The sequence below is a fragment of the Micromys minutus genome (assembly GCF_963924665.1).
Source record: "Micromys minutus genome assembly, chromosome: 18".
In the NCBI taxonomy this organism is placed as follows: Eukaryota; Metazoa; Chordata; class Mammalia; order Rodentia; family Muridae; genus Micromys; species Micromys minutus.
The window spans coordinates 49,560,233-49,579,933 of NC_137953.1; the positions used below are offsets into that span (position 1 = coordinate 49,560,233).

The window sequence follows — 19,701 nt, forward strand, 5'->3', positions numbered from 1 at the left end:
AGATGGAAAGCTCTCCAATGCTTATGGATTGGAAGGATCAACATTGTAAAAATTACCATCTTACCAAAAGCAATCTACAGATTAATGCAATCCCCATCAAAATTCCACCCCAATTCTTCATAGAGTTGGAAAGAGCAATGTACAATTTCATCTGGAATAACAAAAGACCTAGAATAGCGAAATTCATCCTCCACAACATGAAAATATCTGCGGGAATCACCATGCCTGACCCCAAGCAATTGTGTTAAAAACTGCATGACACTGGTACAGAGATAGGCACATGGCTCAATGGAATAGAATAGAAGATCCAGAAATGAGCCCTCACATATATGGTCACTTGATTTTTGACAAAGGAGCTGTAAACATTCAATGAAAAAAGGACTGCCTCTTCAACAAATGGTGTTGGTCCAACTGACACTCAGCATGCAGAAGAATGAAAATAGACCCTTTCTTATCTCCTTGTACAAAGCTCAAGTGCAAGTGGATCCATGATCTCCACATTAAACCAGGTCCACTGAAACTATTAGAAGAGAAAGTAGGGAAAACCTTAAAACACATAGACACAGGAGAAAATTTCCTGAACAGAACACCAGTGGTTCCTGCTCTAGGGTCAAAGATTGACAAATGGGACTTAATGAGATTGCAAAGTTTCTGTAAGGCTAAGGACACTGTCAAGAAAACAAAACGGCAGCCAACAGAGTGGGAAAAGATATTTACCAACCCCACATCTGATAGAGGCCTAATATCCAAGGTATACAAAGAACTCAAGAAGTTAGACACCAGAGAATCAAACAAGCCTATTAAAAAATGGGGTACAGAGCTAAATAAGAAGTTCTCAATTGAGGAATATCAAATGGCTGAGAAGCATCTAAGGAAGTGTTCGACATCATTAGCCATCAGGGAAATGCAAATCAAAACAACCCTGAGATTCTACCTCACACCAGTCAGAATGACTAAGATCAAAAATTCAGTTGACAGCAGATGCTGGCGAGGATGTGGAGAAAGAGGAACACTCCTCCACTGTTGGTGGGGTTGTAAACTGGTACAACCACTCTGGAAATGAGTCTGGTGGTTCCTCAGAAAATTGCACATAGTACTACCTGAAGACCCAGTTATTCCACTTATGGGCATATACTCCAGAGACAGTCCAACATACAACAAAGACACGTGCACCACCATGTTCATAGCAGCTCTATTTATAATATCCAAAAGGTGGAAAGAACCCAGATGTCCTTCAGTAGATGAATGGATACAAAAATTGTGGTATATTTACACAGTGACAATGGAGTACTACTCAGCTATCAGAAACAGTGACTTTATGAAATTCTTAATAAAATGGCTGCATCTAGAGAATATCATCCTGAGTGAGATAACCCAGTCACAAAAGAACAGACATAATATGCAGTCACTGATAATTGGATACTAAACCCAGAAAGCTCTGAACACCTCAGAAACAACTCACAGACTATATGATGTTCAAGAAAAACAAAGACCAAAAAAATGAAAAACCATTATACTTAATCTTTACACACCAAGAAAACATTGACTATTTCCAGGTTACATCTTGATTTACATGTACTTTATGCTCATTGTAACTAGTAAGATTTTAATTTTTTTAAAAAATCAAGTACTGACAAAAATGTATTTATATTTTTATGCAAAAATGCTTTTAAAATCTGTACATTTGTCTCTGTTTTTTAAAATAAAGTTTTTCAATTAAAAAAAAAGAACACTGTACCATTCAAAGAAGTAATAATATTTTTAAAAGTGCATGACATCTTCATGTGTCCCATACCTCCTTATAAAACTTTATTTGCCTGAACATTTGTCTTCTATAGTGTACCTTTTATAAATATAAGACATGCATGTTTCTCATTTTATTATATGTCAAAGGTAGCATACTGCTGTGCTCTTTTTATACTGTACTTTTCTTTATTTTTAACCTTAAGATAAATCGAAGTCTTGTTAGGTTTTTGAAGGAGGTAAGACTCGTTTTCTTTACAGCTGCATGATATCGCAGCAGTTACATATGTAGCTTGTTGAGCAAGGCTTCTGTCTGGGTGCTGTGCAGTTGGTGGGGAAGTGCTGCAGTGGACACCCTCAGCTTGTGTTTTTAAACATCAGATCTGCGTGTCAAAGCATATTTGTTATGAAAGCTAAATATAATAAATGCACCATTCATAGAGCATGCTAAGTGCTGCCAGCAGTGTATAAAAGTGTGGCTTCCAATGATCTTATCAGTAGTGTGTGTGTTGAGCTCTTGTAGTTTGCCAACGTTTTGGACGAGAAATGATGTCTCAATGTGAAGTTTTAATTTCAATTCTGTTATGAGGAAAATTAAATATCTTTCTTTTGTTAAATTCCTATGTGTGTGTTTGTGTAATGTTTATGTGTAAGTCAGTGTACGCGCATGGGTTCACATATGCTAGAGTACATGTGTGAAGGCCAGAGGACAATCTCACGTGTCTCTCCTTCTGCCTTCTTTCTTGTTTGAGGCAGGTTCTTCTTGCTACTGCATTCACCAAGCTAGCTTGTCCACTGGCTTCCCAGAATGCTCCTGTTTTCTCCTCCTATCCTGATCACTGGAGTAGCATGGGATTACAGATACTCACACTGTATCCAAACTTGGGTCCTCACACTTTCTTGGCAAGCAAGTCACCCATTGAACCATCTCCCCAGCCTGACTATTTTCTGTGTTACTAAAGGTTATTTAATACCTCTCTGTTAAGTGCCTGTTGAGTTTTTCCACCACATTTTTTTTTACAGGATTTTGTCTTTTGTTTCCTCAGTTAATTAAACACTTCTTGTATGCTAAAGATTCAAACATATGAAACATGTTTCTCCCAGTTTTCCATCTGTCTCCTGTGTTGGAGTGGGTTATATTGTCCTCGCAGTCATCAGTCTTTTTGTCTGTGCCATCTGATTTTAGTCCTTGCTAGAATCCTTATACTTCACAGAGGAGAAATTCACTCATGCTCACTTCAGTACTTAGACATTCGTGTTTTGTTCAAGTTCCCTGTGTCCTTGCTCCTCTTCATTTCTCTATATAACCTATTTGCACACACCACAGCCACAGTTTTTGAGCTCAGTTGGCCCTGTTAGCAGCTGTTCTTACTGTTTTCCAGGCTATACGTGTATGCTTGTTTTCCTTATCAAAATAAAGCTTCCTTGTCCATAAAATGTGTATTATTACTTTTATTGGAACCATACTAAATGTATAAGTTATTGTAGAGGAGAACAAGAATTAAGTGTCTTATCTATGTTAAAAAGTCCTAACCAAGTACAAGGACTGTGTTCAGCTCTTTGACTGCTGTTTGCTTTTCTACAGGTGGTTGTTGTACAAGCAATTAGTGCTCTCTGTCAGAAGTACCCTCGGAAGCACAGCGTCATGATGACTTTTCTTTCCAACATGCTTCGAGATGATGTAGGTAGTAGTCTACTTTTTAAATATAGGAAGCTGTTCTTTTTAATTCCCGTGATTGCTATTAAATACTACAGTGTTTTGTTCATTGTTTTTAATTCACTTCTTCATGGTTTGTATTTTTATTTTTTTATGTTTTGAAATTTTAATACATATATTCAGTGTATCTTAATAATGCCTAACCCTAGAGGCCTTTGGTCTAGTGAAGGCTGGTTTTCCCAGTGTAGGGGAATGCCAATGTACTGAGGTGGGAGAGGGTGGTTGAGAGAGGGAGCACCTTCATGGAGGCAATGGGAGGGGGAGGGGAGGTGGGAGTGGGGGAAGGTGATAACATCTGAAATATAAATGCAGAGAATATCTAATAAAAAATGAAAAAAGTAGAGACTAGCCATCAGCACTTATAGAAATACTTCAATAATCCTTTATTTTCTAAGTAATCCAAAATAGTTTTAAAACATATAAGTAATTATAAAATTATTGTATGTAGGAGTGTCTTTCTGCACCTTTATGACACTGCTCAGTCAGATAAGAGGAAAATTGGGCCCCAAGGCCCACCAAAGATCGACACAGTAAACAAAGCAAGTAAGGTTGCAGGACAGCAGAAGAGTATTTGCCTAAGGCTTTGGGTTTGTACCTAGAATCTCAGTAAGTCTGAGGGAAAAGGGGGAAACAAAACCTGCAACAATACAAGAGACAAGCAAATTCAGGAAAAACTGAGGAAAGGGAGAAAATTTAAACAACAATAAAAAAAAGAAAGAAAGAAAGAAAGGAAAAAAAAAAGGAACGCCCACCCCTCATCTGCCCCTGCAGGCACTCCAACTCAACCCAGGACCTCCCATTAGTATTTTAAGCATATTTATTTATCAAGCATTAAATATATTTCTTTCTCATTTCTGTATACCACTCAAACATATAAATAATTCCAATTGCTGTATTTTTCACAGCTAATTATTTTTCCACTTGAAGGGGAAAAGCTTTGTTTTTATTGTTATATTAAATAAAGGAAGTTAGTTGAAATTTTAATAGTATAAGCATGAATCTTGAAGTACAAGCATTTCTTTAAAATAAAAAGTTTTAAAGGTTCTTATTTTTAAAAAAAAGTGGGCTCTATTTATAATAGCCAGAAGCTGGAAAGAACCCAGATGTCCTTCAGAAGATGAATGGATACAAAAATTGTGGTATATTTACACAATGGAATACTACTCAGCCACCAGAAACAATGACTTAACCAAATTCTTAAGAAAATGGCTGCATCTAGAGAATATCATCCTGAGTGAGATAACCCAGTCACAAAAGAACAGACATAATATGCAGTCACTGATATTGGGATGCTAACCCCAAAGGCTTGCACTCCCCCAGAAACAACTCACAGACTGTATGAAGTCCAAGAAATAAAGAAAACAAAATATATATATATATATATTTACAAAACAAGAAGACTTTGACTATTTCCATGTTGTGTTTTGTTTTGCATGTACTTTACGCTCATGGTAACTATTAGGTTTTCAATGCATACTGTCAAACCCTTGAAAAAATTAAGTACTGACTAAAAAATATATTCACATAGTTTTATGTAAAAATTATTTTAATATCTGAAAAAACAGTACTGACAAAAATGTATAATTTTAAGCAAAAAATGTTTAAAATCTGTACATTTATCTTTGTTTTGTAAAATAAAGTCATTTTTAAAAAAAAAAGGGGAACACCATTGGTGGTGGTTGGTAGTTAAATTAAAAAAAAAAAAGACTGAAGTTTTCTCTTCTCTTTTGTCAGGGAGGTTTTGAATACAAAAAGGCCATTGTGGACTGCATAATCAGCATTGTGGAAGAGAACCCCGAGAGTAAAGAAGCTGGCCTAGCCCACCTCTGTGAATTCATTGAGGACTGTGAACACACCGTTCTGGCTACTAAAATTCTTCACTTATTGGGCAAAGAGGGCCCTAGAACTCCTGTCCCCTCCAAGTATATCAGATTCATTTTTAATAGGGTAGTCCTGGAGAATGAGGCTGTCAGAGCTGGTGAGTCATTAGAACACAACTAACGATGTAATTACTGGTCTTTAAAAATAGGTGATTCAGGAGAGTAGTAATGAGTTGGAAAATTAAGTTGCAGGGTCTCTGGTGTTGTGCTATGACCTTGGAAGACACCCTGGTTCCAGATACATAGCTCTTCCTTTGTGTTTCAACTTCCAAACACATTTTTGCCTTAAATGAGAGACCTACAGCCCTTGCCTTTCAGTGTGACAGGAATACTATAGTGGGGTTTCTATGTTTTCATTAACCTAAGTAAGAACATGCATAGGACTGATGTATAGATGTGTCCATATATACATCCTAAGTGGGCCTTTCTAGTCCGTTACACCAGAATCGGTAAATTGTCCCATGATCCTTTCTCTCATTAACTCCTGACCTTGTCCTATCCTTATGCTGTTTCCTGACCAGTTTAAAGACAACATCACTATTTGCTTTCATATGCTCTTTGTCCATTTTTTTTCAGCTCAATAAAATTTGGCTTTCTTCTTTAAATTCTTTCTTTCTTTTTTTTGAATTCCATATAAGTTAGCTGGCAAATTAATATTTTTATCTTAGTTCACATTCTTCTAGATTGCTTTTTGGAGCTTTGTTGACTCCTAAATAAGAATGTCACCACCTCTCAAATGTAATGTGAAATTCAAACTAATTCAAACTGAAGTCTCCACTTAATCCTACTCACAAGACAGACTTAGGTCACATCTTTGAACCATCCTGTCATTTCTCCTCCTTACTGATTCTTCATCTTCCTGTCTTATGTCATTGTATAGGGTTAGGCTTTCATTCATTCTGATCCCTAGCTTGTCTGTTTCCAGTCTCACAGATATTATTCACTTATTAGCTCAATGTGAAAAATGGTCATTTAAATAACAAACTTGGACCAGAGAGCTGACTTAGCATTAGGAGTACATAATGCTCCTACCAAGGACCCGAATATGTCTGACAACCATCTGTAACTCCAGCTCCCAAAGAATCTGATAGTTCTGGCCTCCCCTAGCACCTGCACTCATGTATATATACCTACACACAGGTAGATACACTTATACATAATTAAAAATAATTTGTGGGGCTGGAGAGATGGCTCAGTGGTTAAGAGCACTGTCTGCTCTTCCAGAGGTCCTGAGTTCAATTCCCAGCAACCACATGGTGGCTCACAACCATCTGTAATGAGATCTGATGCTCTCTTCTGGTGTGTCTGAAGACAGCTATAGTGTACTCACACACACGAAACAAATCTTTAAAAAATAATTTATACAAAATCTTAAAAAACAAAGTACAAATATATCCTATACCTATGTGGGATAATGTAACCTTTAGAACCTTGAGGTCTGTGTGGCTTTTAGTTTATCTCTAGTCTTTTACTTTCACTCTCTTAACATGGGTCCAACAATTAGCCTTTCTCATTCAAGTCTAATAGTAACACTTTCTGCTCTGTACACAGAACATTTTTATTTGTCTTTCTTTCTCATACTCTTGTCTTGCCTTTTCCCTCTGGCTAAACTAAATATTCTAAAAAATTAGGTGTGGTAGTGTCTCAAGTCCTTGTCTTACCTAAGCCTCTATCACTGTACTTCCTAAGCATCTTGGATATAGTTTACCAGAGATCTGCTAGGCAAGACAGTCTTTACTTACCTGTCTATCTTACTACACCCTCATGCCTTACATAGGAGACCATGTCTTTTATCTTCCCACCCCTCAGCTCTTGCAGCACTTCCAGGTAAAATTTAGGTGAACATTGAAGCTTTGTTGAATGAAAGGAATTTTAATAGTTTTTTGGCACTAGTTGTTTAAGATTTGAACTCAGTCATGTCAGAGGATATATAAGAGGCTGTCATGAGGTAGAGACAGTTCACACCCTGTGTGTGTGAGAGAGAGATAGAGACAGAGACAGACAGAGACAGAGAGACAGTCTTCTTTCTTGCTGAATGGAAAATCCTCCTGTACAGTGTAGTGAGGCCGAATACTTCACTATTCTAGTTATGCTTACATAAGATCAAGAAACTGTCAACACAACAAGAGACTATTTCTATAGAATACCAACTGCTTCTCTAATTTGCCTTTTAGTTTCAGTATTTTTATTTTGTTTTGTTTTCTAATAGAAGATCTTATTCTGTAGTCTAGACTGGTCTCACATTTTGAGTAACCTTCCTGCTTTGGCCTCACACGTGTCTGATTTGTTTTTAAATGCTTATTGCTTAGCTCTGAGAAGCCAGTATTCACATTGCTTCATCTTGTGTTTCACAACAGCTGCTGTGAGTGCTTTGGCTAAATTTGGGGCTCAGAATGAGAGCCTTCTCCCAAGCATCCTTGTACTCTTACAAAGGTATGTAAAAGAATGAATGCTGGCTGTTGAAAAATAAGAATTCCATATAGCTAAGTAGTAAAAATCCTCTGTACTGTGTCAGATAAGTGGAAGAGCTAAGAGGAGAGTAAGAGTCAAGGGCAAATGGAGTTTGGGGGCATGTTCAGGTTTTTTGTTTTGTTTTGTTTGTTTTTCTTCCTAGTGATTTCAGTTCCTTCTCAAATAGCAACATTTCTTTAGTAATTCATAACAGTTTAAGAATTGTAGAAATTTTAGGAGCCTGTGGTAGCTATAAATGAACTCTTGTCATAAAAGTCACATCAGGTGACCTCAGCTGCACTGTCGAGGAAGAGGGTGAGACTGTTGGACATGTCTGTATGCAGAGGCAGAGACAGAGCATGCCTATACTGTTTCTTCTGACCAGGTGTATGATGGACACTGACGATGAGGTACGGGACCGAGCCACCTTCTACCTGAATGTGCTACAGCAGAGACAGATGGCCCTGAATGCTACATATATCTTCAATGGTCAGTGAGAGTCAGGATTATGGACACATAACTCATTTGTTTGTCATATGATCAATGATTTTATGGTGATTCACATATTAACTGACTCCTTTAGGCACTTGAGTGGTTTTAATCTTTAAATGCAATTCTATTTCTAGAGAAACCCGTATTCATAAAGGTATTTTCTAATTTGGTTATAGCAGTTCCTATAAAAATAATGCAGAAGAATATATATTTTAAAATATGAAAGAATATTGCCTATGCCTGGTTCTTCTTAAGCCCCTTCTTAGCTGGCTGTCCCCATTTTTGTTTTCTTCTACCTTTCTTATTCCCATATAGCCAAGATATTTTATTTTCTGAAAAATGCTTGCATTCTGTTGACTTTTTTATACTTTGCTCCCATGTTTCCTTGAAAGAAATAAGGCAGCTTTTAAGTTTATAAGGCATATGTCTGTAATAATTTTTAGTTTGATTAAGTAGGCTATAGCTTCCTAATGCTGCACCCCTTCAATACAGTTCCTCACATTGTAGTGACCCCCAACCATAACATTATTTTTCTTGCTACTTCATAACTGTAATTTTGCTACTGTTATGAACTGTAATACAAATATATATGTTTTCTGATAGTCTTAGACAACCCTTCTTAATAAGCTCTTACTAAAGAAAGAGTCCTTTGATCCCCACAGGTTGAGAACCACTAGCCATAGTTTCTGTTATGTGTTTTATTTTCCTTAGAATGGTTACCCATTACAGACTGTTGAGACTAGATTATAATGCTAAGATTTCCCTGTTTCTAGGTCTGACGGTCTCTGTACCAGGAATGGAAAAGGCCTTACACCAATATACATTGGAGCCTTCAGAAAAACCCTTTGATATGAAGTCAATCCCTCTTGCTATGGCTCCTGTCTTTGAACAGAAGTCAGGTAATAGAACTTTTTAACTCTGTTAGTTTTTCTGTATGTAAGTAATTTCATTAAAAACTGGTAAATATTAGCATATCGTTTAACCTGAAAAATAAAACTAGAAAAAGATTTTTTAAGATAACATAGTTTCTCTTTTTTTTTTTTTTTTTTAAATTCTTGTTTGTTCTTTTGAAACTGGGTCTCTCTACATAGCCCTGTTCTGAAACTCACTGTATAGATAAAGCTGACCTGGAACAGAGATCTACCTGCCTTTATCTTCCAGTGTTGGGATTAAAGGCATAAAGTACCACCAGTCCAGACATATTTTTTTTTCTTAGTAGCTTTTTTTTTAATTCTTTGAGATCTTTTAGTACTAAGATAGATGACATTTTTTTATTTAAGATTTTCATTTTAAGCCTCTTGGGTTTTACCTAAAAGCCAGAATAAGAAATATGTCCTAAATTGAAAAAAATTTTAATTATTTAATACAAAATATTACAATACTTGAAGCTGTTTGCCACTGTGTATCTGCTAGAAGTTATTACCTTCATTTCTTTCTGTATGAAAGGTCAGTTAGAAGTAGAAAGAAATTCACTTGATTGCTTATATCCGTCTTTCTAGAAATCACACTTGTGACTCCTAAGCCAGAGAAGTTGGCTCCTTCCAGGCAAGACATTTTCCAAGGTATATTTTTATGAATACAATAATCTTTAATCCCTAAGCATTATAAATTAATAACATCTACTCCTTTTATTCAGTTTGATTAGTTCTTAATTCGGTATATTTTCCTGTGTCATAGGTTATAGTGGCTATAACTACCTGGTGTCCACAGACTTTCCAGTTATTAATTTACTACCTGGATCTTTTTGTTATTCTTGTGCATATTTTATTGGTTAAGAGAGAAAGAAATTGACAATTTAGTTTCGTCTTCTCTCTTACATATAGGAATCTAGTATATAAATGGTTATTTCACAAAAGCTTGGAGATCCTTAAGTTGACTTTTCAGTTTGTTAGTAAAACCATAGAAATGAAACCATCTTTCTACTCTGTGGTAACTAAAGCATTTTAATAAAGTTTCTCCCTGTCTTCTTCATAGTGTACTTGTACTTTCTTTCCCTTCGTACTTAACAGAACAGTTGGCTGCCATTCCTGAGTTTGTGAACCTGGGACCCTTATTCAAGTCTTCTGAACCTGTGCAGCTTACAGAAGCAGAGACAGAGTATTTCGTTCGCTGTGTGAAGCACATGTTTACTGACCATATTGTATTCCAGGTGAGACAGAAAACTAACTCTTAGTCCTTTTTAAGCTTTTATAAATACAAGATGCTGTACTTGGAGCCACACTGTACTTCCCTTTAGTCTATGATTCTAGTTCCTTTCAAAAAGGATTGATTTAGTAACAACTTGAGTTTTCTTTTCAGATGGATGAAGTTTCTTCCTCTGATAGACTATTTTTGATAACTAAAATCTCAAAGATTATAAAATTAAAATGTTCCAACAATAGACATGTAGCACAATTATTTTAAAAATCAGCATTTAAATAACAAGGTAAACTAAGTGTGTTGTTCACAGAACTTAGATTTGGTTGTTGTCAGATTTGTAACACCTTGATGTAGAGACAGTCTCAGGGAAAGACACACTGATGACTCAACACAGAGCACTCACACTAAGCCTATCTCTGTTTCACAGACACAGTTGGGAGCACTCTCTTAGCAGCTATAAGGTCTGAGTTCAGTCTCTAATGTAAAAAGAAAAAAAAGTTAGGAGACTTACAGTGCTGCTTAGTGTTGACCGTAGTAGAGTCTAGAGCTGAACTGCGCGTAGAACCAACTTATTGGAACATTTCTTATTTACAACTTTTCTGTTGCTGACTTTTCAGTTTGACTGTACCAACACTCTGAATGACCAGCTGCTGGAGAAGGTGACAGTGCAGATGGAGCCGTCTGATTCCTATGAAGTGCTGTGCTACATCCCAGCTCCCAGCCTTCCTTACAATCAGCCAGGAATATGCTACACACTTGCTCGCTTGCCAGATGAGGATCCCACAGCAGGTACTGACTCTCAACAGTCTAAAATAAATCACCTCCTGAGCTCTTAGAATGTCTTGACCAGTTTTTAATTTTCAAGAATGTCGTTCTTTCCGGAATTTAATGTTGGGGGAGGGTATGTTTATAAAATTGATTACTATTGTATACATATTACTTTTAAAAGTAAATTTGTGAGGAAAAACTTGCTGGTGATAATGTTAAAAAAGGAACCGAATGTGTACAGTAATAGCTCAAAAAAGCATTCAGGTTTTCTATTGAAACAGTGTAAGCATGAGCGAATGAATACCTGATATTTCTTACAAGAATCACAATGTTTCTTTCCAAGATTCCTGGGGAAGATGGTTATTTAGCAGATGGCTGGCATTTTAAATACTTCACTGTTAAGCATCTTGTAGCAAAAGACTGCAATCTGCAGTGTTTCAGCTTAATTAGCCTAGTCAATCATTTTGTGTTCCGTATTTAAGAAAGGCTTTATCGTTTACGTGACCTATGGTCAGTCTTGGGGTGGAAGTGGCCTAGGGTCTAAATTAGAGACAGTTGCTGGTTCGAGTGATAGGATTTATACCTGGAGGATTTTTGGATGCTCTTGGTGGTGTGTCCTTTATAAATGTTGAACTCTACCCCACTCAGTTTCCTTTATCATTGCAGAACTAACCAAACTTTCACAGAAATAATCACACATACCACATTAATATTTAAAGTTTTTACTACTTGTAAGTACAGGAAATACAGAAATTAACAATATTAACAAACATCAGAGAAGTTACAGAGTTACAAGAAATCATAAAAGTACTAGTAAATAGTAATCCCTGGTCATCATTCAGTTACATTTAGGGCTTATTCAACCCTTCTCCTAACTCCCTTCTTCAGTGTTCATTCATAGGAACTGCTGACCAGTCTTAGCTGGGTTGGGTGCTAGACTAGGCTACTCAGACTCTGACACGAGGTAGATTCATGTTGGCACCATTACTGAGTCTGAATCCCAGGATGTTCCCTCTGATCCTGTGGAACTGTGTTTGTGTTGTACAGCCACGTGGATCTATAACCCTAACCCTGGGTGGAAAGGCACTTTCCTATCTGGACTCTGACATTTCTCCTTCGAGCTTCTGGTCATCTGTCTGAAAATTTAATAACTTTGCTTATTCCTTTGTGAACTCTCACCTTTATTTTTATTTATTTATTTATTTATTTATTTATTTTGTGGTTTCACTTTATTCTCCTGGTCTGATTTGCTCTCCAGGTATATATTTGGTCCCTTAGGCAGAAATTAAACTTTCTGTTCTCTCAAATAAAGCTAGTTTTGTTTGCTGTTGTTCCAAACTTATATCTGGGTCCAGCCTTAATATGGCCTTATGTCTTTGCCATCATCCTGGGAGACTCTGTTTTTCCAACAGCTATCCTTTCTTTCTTCAGAATTCCTCCACAATTACTGTACTTCTCAGTAAAATTGTAGGTTGTTAATTTTTAAGGGATGCCATTACTTTACACTTAAATACAATAGGAAGCAAATCTGAACCCATTGAAAACTCCAGCCCTTCCCAGTTGAGATTACTAGTTCCTCTGTAAATACTCAATACTAGCTCCTCAGGTGGACTCTGATTTTGGATAACTCAGAACCACACCCCAGGGAATAGGGTTAAAAGAATAAGTACAGTTTTACAATACCAAAATACACAAAACAACAATATTGAAATTACAGTAGTTACATATATTATAGGAAAACAATAGTAACATTAAACACTTCCACCAAGAGAGGAAGAATAGATAATCACCTCAGCTCCCTTCACTGAGCGGGTAACTTCTTCTTAAACAGATCTTACATGTTATTAGCCCAGAGGTTTTAATGTTTGGTCTGCTGGCTGTGGACTATTCGGCTCTATTTGTGAACATTTGGCAATTAGAGACATTTCTTTCTTTAAGTTAGATTTAGAGGGTTTTCTGGTCAGTGGCAGAATGTGGTTACAAACTCTAATCTTGTTTCATCACTTTTGTGTTGGACCCACCATGTGCTTGATTACTCCTTTCTGTTCTTTATTGTTATTAGAATTTGTGCATTTTAGACTATAGCCAATCTCAACTCAACGTTGTTATGAATGATGTGAAATACCAGGACACAGGAGGTAATGGAGTCTGTGCCAATCCTCCCGTCTTTCTTTTCTTAACATTAAACTCTTTCCATTGCAGATATTCTAAAACTTCCTGGTCACTTAAAATATTATCATTTCTAAAATGTATCTCAGAAAAATATTTTTCCTTATACTCACAGGAAAAATATAGAAATTCTTATTTGTGATATTCTTCAACTTGAAAATAATGAAGTATACTAGAAAGGAATATGGGTTTAATAGACAGGTCATAATTTTAATTCTGGCCTATAACACACTGATGTGAATTGGACAAATTATTTGTGTATCGTTTTACACCATACATAATAATAATACATAATATTTTGTTTAATTCTGGGCTTCCTTAATATTTTTATTAGCATCTTTAGAATCAGTTCTTTGGCAGTTCAAAAGATATGTGCCCCCTGGCATTCTCCAGAATATTATTCATTGATTATAACTTTGTTTTCTCAATATACAAACATCCTTGGCTATCAGATACTGGTTTCTGAAGATTGTTGATCTGTCCATTCACAAACTCATCTGTATGTAACCATTGAGTCCCCCTATCCAGCCCATTCATTAAATGACACCTGATGAAGCTTTTAGGGAGCCAAATAGCCTCCTTTACCACTGGGCTATGTGAATTTTTAGTTCATTTTTTTTCTTTTCCTTTTTCTTTATTTCTTCCTTTTTTTGTTCCTTTTTCTTTCTTTTGTTCCTCTTCTTTTTTCTTGTTTTTTTTTTTTTTTTTTTTAATTTTTCCCTAAGGCAGGGTCTCCCTCTGTATCCCAGGCTGCCTTACACTTGTAATCTTCTTGACACTAAACCCAACTCACATTTTCTGATTACATATTTAACTGTGTGATGGTCCCACTACTTGTCTTTGTTTGTCTTTAATATTCTTCTGTTTTCTAAACTAATGAAGTTGTTTCTGGACTAAATAAAGGCTGGGTTACTTACTGACTTGTTTCTCTTATAAAGAAATCTCTGCTTAATCATTGAAAATCTGCCTAATATTTTTTGCTTAACCTGGAGATATGTTAACATCTCCCACTTTGGAAACCCTTAATTCTGCTTTTGCTTTCCTGCCCTGGCTCCATTGTAAGGGTGACCACAAGTTCCATTGGTTTTACCCTCTCCTAGCCCTTTTATCATTCATCAGCAGTGTGACCAGTTTGATTGAAAATGTTTGTTACTACCCTATGGCTTCCTACTTCCTCCTCAGTAACACTTCCTAGAACCTTCAATTAACACCTGGACTCAGGAGTCTTTCCAGCCCTCTCTCAACACTTCCTCATTTCCATTTACTGCTCCCACCATTGTCAGCCTCAGCATTTGGGTCAAGTGCTAGTGAGTACAGGTGCTGTCTACCTACCTTCACCTAGCTCTAACCAGCCTAGCTAGCTGATAAGGTCTATTGTTGTGGGGAAATCATGTTTTTTGAAACATTGTCTGAGCCATCTGTCCATGGTTTTAATGACACAGTGCTCCCAATGACTTTGTAGGGACTGTTTCTCTTTCACTCCATCTCCATGATTGGTACAGATGAACTGAATGCCTTATTTTCTCTTTTCTTAGTCCTGAGTCTACATGCTGCATATGGTGCCTTCTGCTGAGCCTCTGACAGGACCTTTCCTCCCAAGTCTGACAGTCATGACTCTGCCTCCTCCATCTGCTCACCCTTCCTTCTCTGTAGCCATCCCCCTCCCCCTTCCACCAGTGATTCTCACCCGGGGGTGCATGGCCCCCAGCAGCCTATCAGAACCATCTTCTGAGCAGGGTTGTTGTTAATGTTTGTGAGCAGGTCACCCCTGCTCCCCTCTGATGTCCTGATAGGCTACCCGGGGGCCGTGCCCACCCCCCCCTCGGGTGGAACCCCCCACCCCCCACCCCCGGTTAAGAATCACTGCTGTGGGTGGCCCCCTGTCCTCCCTGGCCTTTGTTCCCCCATTCCATGTCCCCAGCTCTCTGGTGGTGACCTTTAGATCCCCTCACTCAGGCATCCTAGCCTGCCCTCAGACACTCCCTATTGGAGCCACCTTCTCATTTGTTTACTCCTTCTCCTTTCCCACACACTGGCCCTTCACCCTACTTCTGTCCTTTCTTCAGCTGCTCTCTTCCTCTCGGCATGACTCCAGTATACTCTCAAATCATCAGTGTAGACACAGGACCTAACTGTCCACCAGCCAAGTTCAGTAAGATGCCTTCCCAGTGCCTAAAACAAGGCTTACATCTCCACCTCAGTCTCCACTGCCCCAAAGCTGCCCTTCTGTTCAGGCCAGTGAGCTATGTCTTTGCTGGCCCAAAGCCTCTACCTCTCACCGTCCTCACTGTCCTCTCTTCTCTGCCAGGTCCAGAGTAAAGAGGTTGGCTCCAAATTTGCACCATTCTAACAGTATTCCAAGGTAGAAGATCACATTTCTACCCACTGCTTGCTTCCCATCCCTGGTTGGTTTGGTTCTCTTTTTCTTCCCCAAGTATTGGGGAAGTATTTCAAGTTAACTAGAGCATTCTTAAGGGCCTCTTCCTCCTGCCTCTGGGACTTCTTACTTCCTTGTTCCTGTAGTTGTTCAGCTTGTATCCCTGCTTCCTGCTTCCTTTTCTCTGCTCCCTGCTTCCTGCTTCCTTTTCTCTGCTCCCTGCTTCCTGCTTCCTTTTCTCTGCTCCCTGCTTCCTTTTATCTGCTTCCTGCTCCCTGGCTTTCTGCTTTCAGTTCCCTGGCTCTCTGCCCCCCTATTCCCTGCTTCCCTGCCCAGTTCTCCCTGCTATCTCCTCTTTCCCATCATTCTATAGTTGGCTCCACCATGTGCTACATCATCTTGATATACCTACTTACCTTCCTGCAGCTTTCCTGCTTGAAACCTGTTTCTTCTTTTGCCCTCTGGTTAATGGATGGAAGACTTTCTGCTTCCTTCTGTTTAGCTGTTACACTCAAATTTTATCCTACTACTGCTGCTGCAGCTGTTCAGATCACTAGTCTGGGTCTTTCATTGGTTCTACCTTCCAACCACTCTCTTCTTCTTTCAAGTCAAAAGAGTAAAGCCAGGCCTGCCACTCCTGCTCCTCAACTCCTCATCTCCACTGCAAACTTCATCAAGAGAATATAGCCCTGTTCATTTCAGGCACAGTCCTTGAAGCCCACTTGGAAATACAATATTCATTATACTTGTATTTATATTTGAAGCCATTCTCTTTATGTAAGTACCACACTATGCTCTCTTCTTTATTGCCTTACTTTTATCCTCTCGATCAAACACTCGAAGCCTAAGCCCATCCTGTCACCAGACCCTAGCCTTCTAGGCCAGGTCATTCCACTGCTCATGGACTAGTGACCTAACTTCACTCTAAACCTATGAGAGTCCCATGGTGTTAGAAGGTCCTTCCTACCTGGGCAGTTAGAAGGTTCTTCCTACCTGGGCAGTTAGAAGGTCCTTCCTACCTAAGCGGTTAGAAGATCCTTCCTACCTGGGCAGTTAGAAGATCCTTCCTACCTTGAGTAGTTAGAAGGTTCTTCCTACCTGGGCAGTTAGAAGATCCTTCCTACCTGGGCAGTTAGAAGATCCTTCCTACCTGGGCAGTTAGAAGATCCTTCCTACCTGGGCAGTTAGAAGATCCTTCCTACCTGGGCAGTTAGAAGGTCCTTCCTACCTGGGCAGTTAGAAGATCCTTCCTACCTGGGCAGTTAGAAGATCCTTCCTACCTGGGCAGTTAGAAGGTCCTTCCTACCTGGGCAGTTAGAAGATCCTTCCTACCTGGGCAGTTAGAAGGTCCTTCCTACCTGGGCAGTTAGAAGATCCTTCCTACCTGGGCAGTTAGAAGGTTCTTCCTACCTTGAGTAGTTAGAAGGTCCTTCCTACCTGGGCAGTTAGAAGGTTCTTCCTACCTGGTAGTTGGAACATCCTTCCTACCATGGGCTTCACCAAGAGCCCTGCACAGTCTCCCTGTTGTACAGCACACCTCTCTCTTTTCAGCCAGTCTTGAACAGTGGAAACACAGGTTCAGAGGTCAACTACGAAGTGGCTGTTCCGCATTGGTACCCAGCTGTGCCTCCACCATTTGCATACATCCTACATCTACACTCTTACTGGACTCTCCGAAAGAGTCCAGTCCTGCATTTCTGAGGTGGCCTAACAGTTGTCTATGCAGGAGTCTCTAAGGTGTACCTCACTTGGTTTCCTCTGATTAATTCAAGTCACTCTTGTCCCTTTGCTAAAACACCATTCGATTCCATTCTACAAACTCCCTGGGGCTTTTGCTCATCTTTTCTGTCCTGCTAAAATCTGACCTTAATACCATCTATTCAACAAACTTGTCCGCTGAGATCTGACAGGGATCTCAGTTAGGGAACTCTACTGTCTGCTTTATTGTTTTCCATAGTGGCCCCTCAACCTTTACTTGATTTGCCACAAACTTGTGAAATTTGCCAGCTGCCCTAAGCCAGTTCAGCATCACATGTGAGTAGCAAGCCAGAGGTCTCTATGCTCCTGCAGGTGTTGAACTCTGTACCTTCTATCCTCCCTGTAGATTCTTCCTCTCTCCTTTGCCAACACTACTGCGCTTACACTACAGCATATGAGCTACCTCTCCATCAGTCTTCGCCTTCTCTGCCCCTTCCCAACTTTACCCATCCCTGACATTGTAGTAAGCCTCTGTATCCAAAGTAGCTTTCCTGAGTCCATGCTATTTGAGTTGTCATCCAGCCAGCTTCCTAGTTCTGTCACACTAAAGCAAGTCAGTTACTGGATTCAGACTTTATTTCCAACTGATGAACTGGCTGTGTCCTCCAATAACATCCTGTCCCAGCATTTCATGAGTACCTTGTTAACAACAGCCAACTGTAGGTGTTTCCTTCCTGTTTTCATCCTACTCTGCTTCCTCAGAACATGCTTTGTTCCTCCCTGGGCTGACTGATCTACAATCCACACGCTCCATCTTTTTCCCTTTTTCTTCACTCGTGCATCATCCCTGATAAGGTGCCTTCTGCTGAGCCTCTCTGCACCCTCTGCTCTCCCAGCTCCTCTCACACGCTACCACCTATTACAAATTCCTCACAATTCTCCTGGGTCCCAGCTAACCCTTTCTCCTGCTCTACCTTCCACTGCTCAGAGAAGTAGAGTCATCCTGTCAACACCTAAAGCTTCTTCAGATGCCCTCTGTGATGCTCAGGTGAATGCTACAGACCTGTGCATCAACACCCCCAGCATAAGCTGGCTTCCACACCCACTGCTTCACCACACTTGGTCCTCTCTGCATCAGACTGGTTTTAGCAAATCTGCACCTTCTACCCAGCAGACCCTGTGGCCCAGACTTCACAGTTCCTTCTAGAACCGTGTCCATGGCTCTCTGGGACCTGTTTTGCTTCTTTTCACATCCTTTGATTCACACACTGATGAAGCCCTCAAGGAACATCTGACTCTGATTGTGATCCTCTTCCTATCCTGTTTTTGGTCTTCTTCTGTCTCCAGGAGCTCTAACTTCTACCCTGTCTTAATGATGCAGAACTGAAGCTCTCCCTGGGGACTCTAGTCCCTGGGTAGTCTTTCTAGTCCTCAGCACTCACCTCCTTCCATGAGCTTCCCTACATCACTGGCTCCATTTTTCTCTGCCTTTGATTCCTACATACAACTAGCTGTGAACACCTTTCACCTCTCTGCATCACCCCTCTCCGTCCACCTCACTGCCCCACCTCAGTCCTCAGCAGTGCTCTCCCTGCCCCTGACAGGAAACCCTCTCACTCAGCTCTCACCCTTCTCACAGCTTCCTTCTGCCCTGCATCCAGTTACTCACTGTCATCCTCCTGCACTGACAGGACCTTTCCTCCCAAGTCTGACAGTCATGACTCTGCCTCCTCCATCTGCTCACCCTTCCTTCTCTGTAGCCATCCCCCTCCCCCTTCCACCAGTGATTCTCACCCGGGGGTGCATGGCCCCCAGCAGCCTATCAGAACCATCTTCTGAGCAGGGTTGTTGTTAATGTTTGTGAGCAGGTCACCCCTGCTCCCCTCTGATGTCCTGATAGGCTACCCGGGGGCCGTGCCCACCCCCCCCTCGGGTGGAACCCCCCACCCCCCACCCCCGGTTAAGAATCACTGCTGTGGGTGGCCCCCTGTCCTCCCTGGCCTTTGTTCCCCCATTCCATGTCCCCAGCTCTCTGGTGGTGACCTTTAGATCCCCTCACTCAGGCATCCTAGCCTGCCCTCAGACACTCCCTATTGGAGCCACCTTCTCATTTGTTTACTCCTTCTCCTTTCCCACACACTGGCCCTTCACCCTACTTCTGTCCTTTCTTCAGCTGCTCTCTTCCTCTCGGCATGACTCCAGTATACTCTCAAATCATCAGTGTAGACACAGGACCTAACTGTCCACCAGCCAAGTTCAGTAAGATG

The 19,701-nt window shown here is 39.9% G+C and overlaps 1 protein-coding gene across 1 annotated transcript in view; it reads left to right on the forward strand.

Moving 5' to 3' along the window:
• Window positions 1-19,701, forward strand: part of COPG2 (COPI coat complex subunit gamma 2) — a 140,205-nt gene that overhangs the window by 96,517 nt on the left and 23,987 nt on the right. The window contains exons 13-20 of the mRNA XM_080932516.1: window positions 3,329-3,424; window positions 5,195-5,438; window positions 7,698-7,773; window positions 8,177-8,280; window positions 9,057-9,182; window positions 9,783-9,845; window positions 10,293-10,432; window positions 11,040-11,211. Coding sequence (XP_080788642.1) covers window positions 3,329-3,424; window positions 5,195-5,438; window positions 7,698-7,773; window positions 8,177-8,280; window positions 9,057-9,182; window positions 9,783-9,845; window positions 10,293-10,432; window positions 11,040-11,211 — 1,021 coding nt within the window. The remainder of the gene's footprint in view (window positions 1-3,328; window positions 3,425-5,194; window positions 5,439-7,697; window positions 7,774-8,176; window positions 8,281-9,056; window positions 9,183-9,782; window positions 9,846-10,292; window positions 10,433-11,039; window positions 11,212-19,701) is intronic.